This window comes from Scyliorhinus torazame, chromosome 3 (genome assembly GCF_047496885.1).
Source record: "Scyliorhinus torazame isolate Kashiwa2021f chromosome 3, sScyTor2.1, whole genome shotgun sequence".
NCBI lineage: Eukaryota > Metazoa > Chordata > Chondrichthyes > Carcharhiniformes > Scyliorhinidae > Scyliorhinus > Scyliorhinus torazame.
The window spans coordinates 3,333,185-3,342,715 of record NC_092709.1 but is presented as its reverse complement, the minus strand read 5'-3'; the positions used below and the strand labels follow the sequence as shown (position 1 = coordinate 3,342,715).

At 61.6% G+C, this 9,531-nt stretch overlaps 1 protein-coding gene across 1 annotated transcript in view; it reads left to right on the top strand.

Annotated features, from left to right (window-relative positions):
* The first annotated feature begins 3,916 nt into the window (after positions 1-3,916).
* The window catches only part of cisd2 (CDGSH iron sulfur domain 2), a 22,676-nt gene continuing 17,061 nt past the window's right edge, over positions 3,917-9,531 (top strand). Inside the window, exon 1 of the mRNA XM_072495201.1 lies at positions 3,917-4,095. Within this exon, the coding sequence (XP_072351302.1) occupies positions 3,990-4,095 (106 nt within the window). The 5' untranslated portion in view covers positions 3,917-3,989. The remainder of the gene's footprint in view (positions 4,096-9,531) is intronic.

Here is a 9,531-nt window from a genome sequence, read left to right as displayed (position 1 = left end):
GGTGTTTGGGGTTTTGGGGGGGGTTGGGTTGTGTTTGGAGTGTATTTGGTGGTGGCTGGGGTTTTAGACCATAAGACATAGGAGCGGAAGTAAGGCCATTCGGCCCATCGAGTCCACTCCACCATTCAATCATGGCTGATTTCAACTCCATTTACCCACTCTCCATAGCCCTTAATTCCTCGAGAAATCAAGAATTTATCAACTTCTGCCTTAAAGACACTCAACGTCCCGGCCTCCACCGCCCTCTGTGGCAATGAATTCCACAGACCCACCACTCTCTGGCTGAAGAAATTTCTCCTCATCTCTGTTCTAAAGTGACTCCCTTTTATTCTCAGGCTGTGCCCCCGGGTCCTAGTCTCCCCTGCTAATGGAAACAACTTCCCTACATCCACCCTATCTAAGCCATTCATTATCTTGTAAGTTTCTATTAGATCTCCCCTCAACCTCCTAAACTCCAATGAAGAAAATCCCAGGATCCTCAGACGTTCATCGTATGTTAGGCCTACCATTCCTGGGATCATCCGTGTGAATTTCCGCTGGACCCGCTCCAGTGCCAGTATGTCCTTCCTGAGGTGTGGGGCCCAAAATTGCTCACAGTATTCTAAATGGGGCCTAACTAATGCTTTATAAAGCTTCAGAAGTACATCCCTGCTTTTATATTCCAAGCCTCTTGAGATGAATGACAACATTGCATTTGCTTTCTTAATTACGGACTCAACTTGCAAGTTTACCTTTAGAGAATCCTGGACTAGGACTCCCAAGTCCCTTTGCACTTCAGCATTATGAATTTTGTCACCGTTTAGAAAATAGTCCATGCCTCTATTCTTTTTTCCAAAGTGCAAGACCTCGCACTTGCCCACGTTGAATTTCATCAGCCATTTCTTGGACCACTCTCCTAAACTGTCTAAATCTTTCTGCAGCCTCCCCACCTCCTCCATACTACCTGCCCCTCCACCTATCTTTGTATCATCGGCAAACTTAGCCAGAATGCCCCCAGTCCCGTCATCTAGATCGTTAATATATAAAGAGAACAGCTGTGGCCCCAACACTGAACCCTGCGGGACACCACTCGTCACCGGTTGCCATTCCGAAAAAGAACCTTTTATCCCAACTCTCTGCCTTCTGCCTGACAGCCAATCGTCAATCCATGTTAGTACCTTGCCTCGAACGCATTGGGCCCTTATTTTACTCAGCAGTCTCCCGTGAGGCACCTTATCAAAGGCCTTTTGGAAGTCAAGATAGATAACATCCATTGGCTCTCCTTGGTCTAGCCTATTTGTTATCTCTTCAAAGAACTCTAACAGGTTTGTCAGGCACGACCTCCCCTTACTAAATCCATGCTGACTTGTCCTAATCTGACCCTGCACTTCCAAGAATTTAGAAATCTCATCCTTAACAATGGATTCTAGAATCTTGCCAACAACCGAGGTTAGGCTAATTGGCCTATAATTTTCCATCTTTTTCCTTGTTCCCTTCTTGAACAGGGGGGTTACAACAGCGATTTTCCAATCCTCTGGGACTTTCCCGGACTCCAGTGACTTTTGAAAGATCATAACTAACGCCTCCACTATTTCTTCAGCTATCTCCTTTAGAACTCTAGGATGTAGTCCATCTGGGCCCGGAGGTTTATCAATTTTTAGACCTCTTAGTTTCTCTAGCACTTTCTCCTTTGTGATGGCTACCATATTCAACTCTGCCCCCTGACTCTCTGGAATTGTTGGGATATTACTCATGTCTTCTACTGTGAAGACTGACGCAAAGTACTTATTTAGTTCCTCAGCTATTTCCTTGTCTCCCATCACAAAATTACCAGTGTCATTTTGGAGCGGCCCAATGTCAACTTTTGCCTCCCGTTTGTTTTTAATGTATTTAAAGAAACGTTTACTATCATTCCTAATGTTACTGGCTAGCCTACCTTCATATTTGATCCTCTCTTTCCTTATTTCTCTCTTTGTTATTCTCTGTTTGTTTTTGTAGCCTTCCCAATCTTCTGACTTCCCACTACTCTTTGCCACATTACTGAAGGAGGCTGGAGAGGAAATTGCTGAGGCCTTGACAGAAATCTTTGGATCCTCGCTGTCTTCAGGGGATGTCCCGGAGGACTGGAGAATAGCCAATGTTGTTCCTCTGTTTAAGAAGGGTAGCAAGGATAATCCCGGGAACTACAGGCCGGTGAGCCTTACTTCAGTGGTAGGGAAATTACTGGAGAGAATTCTTCGAGACAGGATCTACTCCCATTTGGAAGCAAATGGACGTATTAGTGAAAGGCAGCACGGTTTTGTGAAGGGGAGGTCGTGTCTCACTAACTTGATTGAGTTTTTCGAGGAGGTCACTAAGATGATTGATGCAGGTAGGGCAGTAGATGTTGTCTATATGGACTTCAGTAAGGCCTTTGACAAGGTCCCTCATGGTAGACTAGTACAAAAGGTGAAGTCACACGGGATCAGGGGTGAACTGGCAAGGTGGATACAGAACTGGCTAGGCCATAGAAGGCAGAGGGTAGCAATGGAGGGATGCTTTTCCAATCATTCCTAATGTTACTGGCTAGCCTACCTTCATATTTGATCCTCTCTTTCCTTATTTCTCTCTTTGTTATCCTCTGTTTGTTTTTGTAGCCTTCCCAATCTTCTGACTTCCCACTACTCTTTGCCACATTATAGGCTTTCTCTTTTGCTTTGATGCATTCCCTAACTTCCTTTGTCAGCCATGGCTGCCTAATTCCCCCTCTGATAACCTTTCTTTTCTTTGGGATGAACCTCTGTACTGTGTCCTCAATTACTCCCAGAAACTCCTGCCATTGCTGTTCTACTGTCTTTCCCACTAGGCTCTGCTCCCAGTCGATTTTCGTCAGTTCCTCCCTCATGCCCCTGTAGTTACCTTTATTTAACTGTAACACCTTTACATCTGATTCTACCTTCTTTCTTTCAAATTGGAGATTGAATTCTACCATATTATGATCACTGCCTCCTAAGTGCTCCCTTACTTTAAGATCTTTAATCAAGTCTGGCTCATTACATAACACTAAGTCCAGAATGGCCTGTTCCCTCGTGGGCTCCATCACAAGCTGTTCCAAAAAGCCCTACTGTAAACATTCAATGAATTCCCTTTCCTTGGGTCCACTGGCAGCATTATTTACCCAGTCCACCTGCATATTGAAGTCCCCCATGATCACTGTGACCTTGCCTTTCTGACATGCACTTTCTATTTCGTGGTGCATTTTGTGCCCCCGGTCCTGACCGTTGTTAGGAGGCCTGTACATAACTCCCATTATGGTTTTTTTGCCTTCTGTTTTGGGGGGGGGGGGGGGGTTGGGGTGTGTTTGGAGTGTATTTGGGTGGGGCTGGGGTTTTGGGGGGCTGAGGTGTGTTTGGGGTGGATTTGGGGGGGCTGGGGTTTTGGGGGGGTTGGGGTGTGTTTGGGGTGTGTTTGGAGTGTATTTGGGGGGGCTGGGGTTTTGGGGGGGTTGGGGTGTGTTTGGGGTATTTGGGGTGTGTTTGGAGTGTATTTGGGGGGGCTGGGGTTTTGGGGGGGTTGGGGTGTGTTTGGGGTATTTGGGGTGTGTTTGGAGTGTATTTGGGGGGGCTGGGGTTTTGGGGGGGTTGGGGTGTGTTTGGGGTATTTGGGGTGTGTTTGGAGTGTATTTGGGGGGGTTGGGGTGTGTTTGGGGTATTTGGGGGGGTTGGGTTGTGTTTGGAGTGTATTTGGGGGGGGCTGGGGTTTTGGGGGGGCTGAGGTGTGTTTGGGGTATTTGGGGTTTGGGGTGAGTTGATCTGGAGGGTTTCCCGCTCTCCTGAGTGGTGACCAATGGGAAGCGGACATCTGGCACGGACGCCGTGACCAATCAGCAGGAGGTGGTGACGTAATCGCGCCGTCCCCGCCCCCTCGCTGAGCGCGCCCGGAAGGGGCGGGGCCCGTGGAGCGCATGCGCAAGCGGCGGGGTCTCCGGGGTGGGCGGGCTGAGGTGGAAGCGGAGCGGGAGCGGGAGCGGGATGACGGTGCTGGAAACCCTGTCCCGGATCATCAAAATCCAGCTGCCCGCCTACCTGAAGCGGATCCCCATCCCCGAGACTCTGACTGGCTTCGCCCGGCTGACAGGTCAGCGCCTCGGCAGGGGGGGAGCGGCGCCCCGGGCCCGGGGGGGGAGATAGATATGATGGGGGAGGGGTGAGGGGGGAGATGGAGGAGGGGGGGAAGGGGGGAGATGGAGGAGGGGGGAGATGGAGGAGGGGGGGGGGAGGGGGGAGATGGAGGAGGGGGGGGGGGGAGGGGGGAGATGGAGGAGGGGGGGGGAGGGGGAGATGGAGGAGGGGGGGGGGAGGGGGGAGATGGAGGAGGGGGGGGGGGAGGGGGGAGATGGGGGAGGGGGGAGATGGAGGAGGGGGGGGGGAGGGGGGAGATGGAGGAGGGGGGGGGGGGATGGGGGAGGGGGGAGATGGAGGAGGGGGGGGGAGGGGGGAGATGGGGGAGGGGGGAGATGGAGGAGGGGGGGGGGAGGGGGGAGATGGAGGAGGGGGGGGGGGATGGGGGAGGGGGGAGATGGAGGAGGGGGGGGGGAGGGGGGAGATGGAGGAGGGGGGGGGGGAGGGGGGAGATGGAGGAGGGGGGGGGGAGGGGGGAGATGGGGGAGGGGGGAGATGGAGGAGGGGGGGGAGGGGGGAGATGGAGGAGGGGGGGGGAGGGGGGAGATGGAGGAGGGGGGGAAGGGGGGAGATGGAGGAGGGGGGGGAGGGGGAGATGGAGGAGGGGGGGGAGGGGGGAGATGGAGGAGGGGGGGGAGGGGGGAGATGGAGGAGGGGGGGGAGATGGAGGAGGGGGGGGGGGAGGGGGGAGATGGAGGAGGGGGGGGGGAGGGGGGGAGATGGAGGAGGGGGGGGAGGGGGGAGATGGAGGAGGGGGGGGGAGATGGAGGAGGGGGGGGGGAGGGGGGAGATGGAGGAGGGGGGGGAGGGGGGAGATGGAGGAGGGGGGGGGAGGGGGGGAGATGGAGGAGGGGGGGGGAGATGGGGGGGGAGGGGGGAGATGGAGGAGGGGGGGGGAGGGGGGGAGATGGAGGAGGGGGGGGGAGGGGGGAGATGGGGGGGGAGGGGGGAGATGGAGGAGGGGGGGGGAGGGGGGAGATGGAGGAGGGGGGGAGAGGGGGGAGATGGAGGAGGGGGGGGAGGGGGAGATGGAGGAGGAGGGGGGGGAGATGGAGGAGGGGGGGGAGATGGAGGAGGGGGGGGAGGGGGGAGATGGAGGAGGGGGGGGGAGGGGGGAGATGGAGGGGGGGAGGGGGGAGATGGAGGAGGGGGGGGAGGGGGGAGATGGAGGAGGGGGGGGAGGGGGGAGATGGAGGAGGGGGGAGATGGAGGAGGGGGGAGATGGAGGAGGGGGGGGAGGGGGGAGATGGAGGAGGGGGGGGAGGGGGGAGATGGAGGAGGGGGGGAGGGGGGAGATGGAGGAGGGGGGGGAGGGGGGAGATGGAGGAGGGGGGGGAGGGGGGAGATGGAGGAGGGGGGGAGATGGAGGAGGGGGGGGAGGGGGGAGATGGAGGAGGGGGGGAGGGGGGAGATGGAGGAGGGGGGGGAGGGGGGAGATGGAGGAGGGGGGGGAGGGGGGAGGGGGGGGAGGGGGGAGATGGAGGAGGGGGGGAGGGGGGAGATGGAGGAGGGGGGGAGGGGGGAGATGGAGGAGGGGGGGGAGGGGGGAGATGGAGGAGGGGGGGGAGGGGGGAGATGGAGGAGGGGGGGGATGGAGGAGGGGGGGGAGGGGGGGAGGGGGGAGATGGAGGAGGGGGGAGGGGGGAGATGGGGGAGGGGGGAGATGGAGGAGGGAGGGGGAGATGGAGGAGGGGGGGGGAGGGGGGAGATGGAGGAGGGGGGGGGAAGGGGGGAGATGGAGGAGGGGGGGGAGGGGGGAGATGGAGGAGGGGGGGAGGGGGGAGATGGAGGAGGGGGGGAGGGGGGAGATGGAGGAGGGGGGAGATGGGGGGAGGGGGAGATGGAGGAGGGGGGGAGATGGAGGAGGGGGGGAGGGGGGAGATGGAGGAGGGGGGGAGGGGGGAGATGGAGGAGGGGGGGGGAGGGGGGAGATGGAGGAGGGGGGGGAGGGGGGAGATGGAGGAGGGGGGGAGGGGGGAGATGGAGGAGGGGGGAGATGGAGGAGGGGGGGGAGGGGGGAGATGGATGGGGGATGGAGGTGGGGGGGGGAGGGGGGAGATGGAGGGAGGGGGAGATGGGGGAGATGGAGGGAGGGGGGAGATGGGGGAGATGGAGGAGGGGGAGATGGAGGAGGGGGGGAGGGGGAGATGGAGGAGGGGGGAGATGGAGGAGGGGGGGGAGGGGGGAGATGGAGGAGGGGGGAGGGGGGAGATGGAGGAGGGGGGAGATGGAGGAGGGGGGAGATGGAGGAGGGGGGAGATGGAGGAGGGGGGAGATGGAGGAGGGGGGAGATGGAGGAGGGGGGAGATGGAGGAGGAGGGGGGGAGGGGGGAGATGGAGGAGGAGGGGGGAGATGGAGGAGGAGGGGGGAGATGGAGGAGGAGGGGGGAGATGGAGGAGGAGGGGGGAGATGGAGGAGGAGGGGGGAGATGGAGGAGGAGGGGGGAGATGGAGGAGGAGGGGGGAGATGGAGGAGGAGGGGGGAGATGGAGGAGGAGGGGGGAGATGGAGGAGGGGGGAGATGGAGGAGGGGGGGGAGGGGGGAGATGGAGGAGGGGGGGGAGGGGGGAGATGGAGGAGGGGGGGGGAGGGGGAGATGGAGGAGGGGGGGGGAGGGGGGAGATGGAGGAGGGGGGGAGATGGAGGAGGGGGGGGGAGGGGGGAGATGGAGGAGGGGGGGGAGATGGAGGAGGGGGGGGAGGGGGGAGATGGAGGAGGGGGGGAGGGGGGGAGATGGAGGAGGGGGGGGGAGGGGGAGATGGAGGAGGGGGGAGATGGAGGGGGGAGATGGAGGAGGGGGGGGAGGGGGGAGATGGAGGAGGGGGGGGAGGGGGGAGATGGAGGAGGGGGGGGAGGGGGGAGATGGAGGAGGGGGGGGAGGGGGGAGATGGAGGGGGGGGAGATGGAGGAGGGGGGAGATGGAGGAGGGGGGGGGAGATGGAGGAGGGGGGGGAGGGGGGAGATGGAGGAGGGGGGGGAGGGGGGAGATGGAGGAGGGGGGGGAGGGGGGAGATGGAGGAGGGGGGGGAGGGGGGAGATGGATGGGGGAGGGAGGAGATGGAGGAGGGGGGAGATGGAGGAGGGGGGAGATGGGGGAGGGGGGGAGATGGGGGAGGGGGGAGATGGAGGAGGGGGGGAGGGGGGAGATGGAGGAGGGGGGGAGGGGGGAGATGGAGGGGAGGGGGGAGATGGAGGAGGGGGGGGAGATGGGGGAGGGGGGAGATGGAGGGGGGGGAGGGGGGAGATGGATGGGGGAGGGAGGAGATGGAGGAGGGGGGGGAGGGGGGAGATGGAGGGGGGGGGGGGGAGGGGGGAGATGGAGGAGGGGGGGGAGGGGGGAGATGGAGGAGGGGGGGAGGGGGGAGATGGAGGAGGGGGGAGATGGAGGGAGGATGGGGGAGGGAGGAGGGGGGGGGAGGGGGGAGATGGAGGAGGGGGAGATGGGGGAGGGGGAGATGGGGGGGGGAGATGGAGGGGAGATGGAGGAGGGGGAAGGGGGGAGATGGAGGAGGGAGGGGGAGATGGAGGAGGGAGGGGGGAGATGAGGGGGGAAGGGGGGAGATGGAGGAGGGGGAGATGGAGGAGGGGGAGATGGAGGAGGGGGAGATGGAGGAGGGGGAGATGGAGGAGGGGGGAGATGGGGAGATGGGGGGGGAGGGGGGAGATGGAGGAGGGGGGGGAGATGGAGGAGGGGGGGGAGATGGAGGAGGGGGGGGGAGATGGAGGAGGGGGGGGAGATGGAGGAGGGGGGGAGATGGAGGAGGGGGGGGAGATGGAGGAGGGGGGAGATGGAGGAGGGGGGAGATGGAGGAGGGGGGGGAGATGGAGGGGGGAGAGAGATGGAGGGGGGAGATGGAGGAGGAGGGGAGGGGGGAGATGGAGGAGGAGGGGAGGGGGGAGGAGGAGGGGAGGGGGGAGATGGAGGAGAGGGGGGAGATGGAGGAGAGGGGGGAGATGGAGGAGAGGGGGGAGATGGAGGAGAGGGGGAGGGGGGAGATGGGGGAGGGGGGAGATGGGGGAGGGGGGAGATGGAGGAGGGGGGGAGGGGGGAGATGGAGGAGGGGGGAGATGGAGGAGGGGGAGATGGAGGAGGGGGGGAGATGGAGGAGGGGGGGGAGATGGAGGAGGGGGGGAGATGGAGGAGGGGGGGAGATGGAGGAGGGGGGGAGATGGAGGGGGAGGGGGGGAGATGGAGGAGGGGAAGGGGGGAGATGGGGGAGGGGGGAGATGGAGGAGAGGGAGGAGGGGGGAGATGGGGGAGGGGGGAGATGGAGGAGGGGGAGGGGGGAGATGGAGGAGGGGAAGGGGGGAGATGGAGGAGGGGAAGGGGGGAGATGGAGGAGGGGAAGGGGGGAGATGGAGGAGGGGGGAGATGGAGGAGGGGGGAGATGGAGGAGGGGGGGGAGATGGAGGAGGGGGGAGGGAGATGGAGGTGTAGGGGGGGGGATGGAGGATGGGAAGATGGGGGAGGGGGGAGATGGAGGAGGGGGGGAGGGAGATGGAGGGGTAGGGGGGGATGGAGGGAGGGGAAGATGGGGGAGGGGGGAGATGGGGCGGGGGGGAGATGGAGGGGGAGGGAGGGGGAGATGGAGGGAGAAGGGGGGGGAGATGGAGGAGAGGAGGGGGGAGAGATGGAGGAGGAGGAGGGGGGAGAGATGGAGGAGGAGGGGGGAGAGAGATGGAGGAGGAGGGGGGGAGAGAGATTCGAGGAGGAGGAGGGGGGAGAGATGGAGGAGGTGGAAGGGGGAGAGAGATGGAGGAGGAGGAGGGGGAGAGAGATGGAGGAGGAGGAGGGGGGAGAGAGATGGAGGAGGAGGAGGGGGGAGAGAGATGGAGGAGGAGGAGGGGGGAGAGAGATGGAAGAGGGGGGGAGATGGAGGAGCGGGGGAGATGGAGGAGGGGGGGTGGGGGAGATAGAGGGGATGAGGTGGTGGGAGGGGGGATAGGGGGTGGGGGGGGTTGAGGGGGTATGGTGGGGTTAGAGAGGGGGGTGGGTGGGGTTAGAGAGGGGGTGCGGGGATAGGAGGTGGGTGGGGGGATAGGGTTTGGTGGGGGAGTGGCTAGAGGGGGAGTGGGTGTGGATTAGGGGAGGGTGGGGGGGAATAGAGGAGGGAATGTGGGAGGGTGGCTGAGAGGGGAAGAATCTGCGCTGTGGGACGGGGGGTGGCTTTAGGGTGCAGGGCTTTGGGGGGTGAGAGGAGGCAGATCCAGTTGAACTGAAGATCAATGTAATATTTTAAAGAAGATTTGTCCAAATATTTGAGGGAGGGGCACTCAGAATGACCTCCTAATTACTGAATAGGCAGCTCATACATACAACAATCATTGCACTTAAAATACTTCCTTGGCGTCATGCGCTTTTGGACATTCTGTGGTCATGAAATGCGTCATA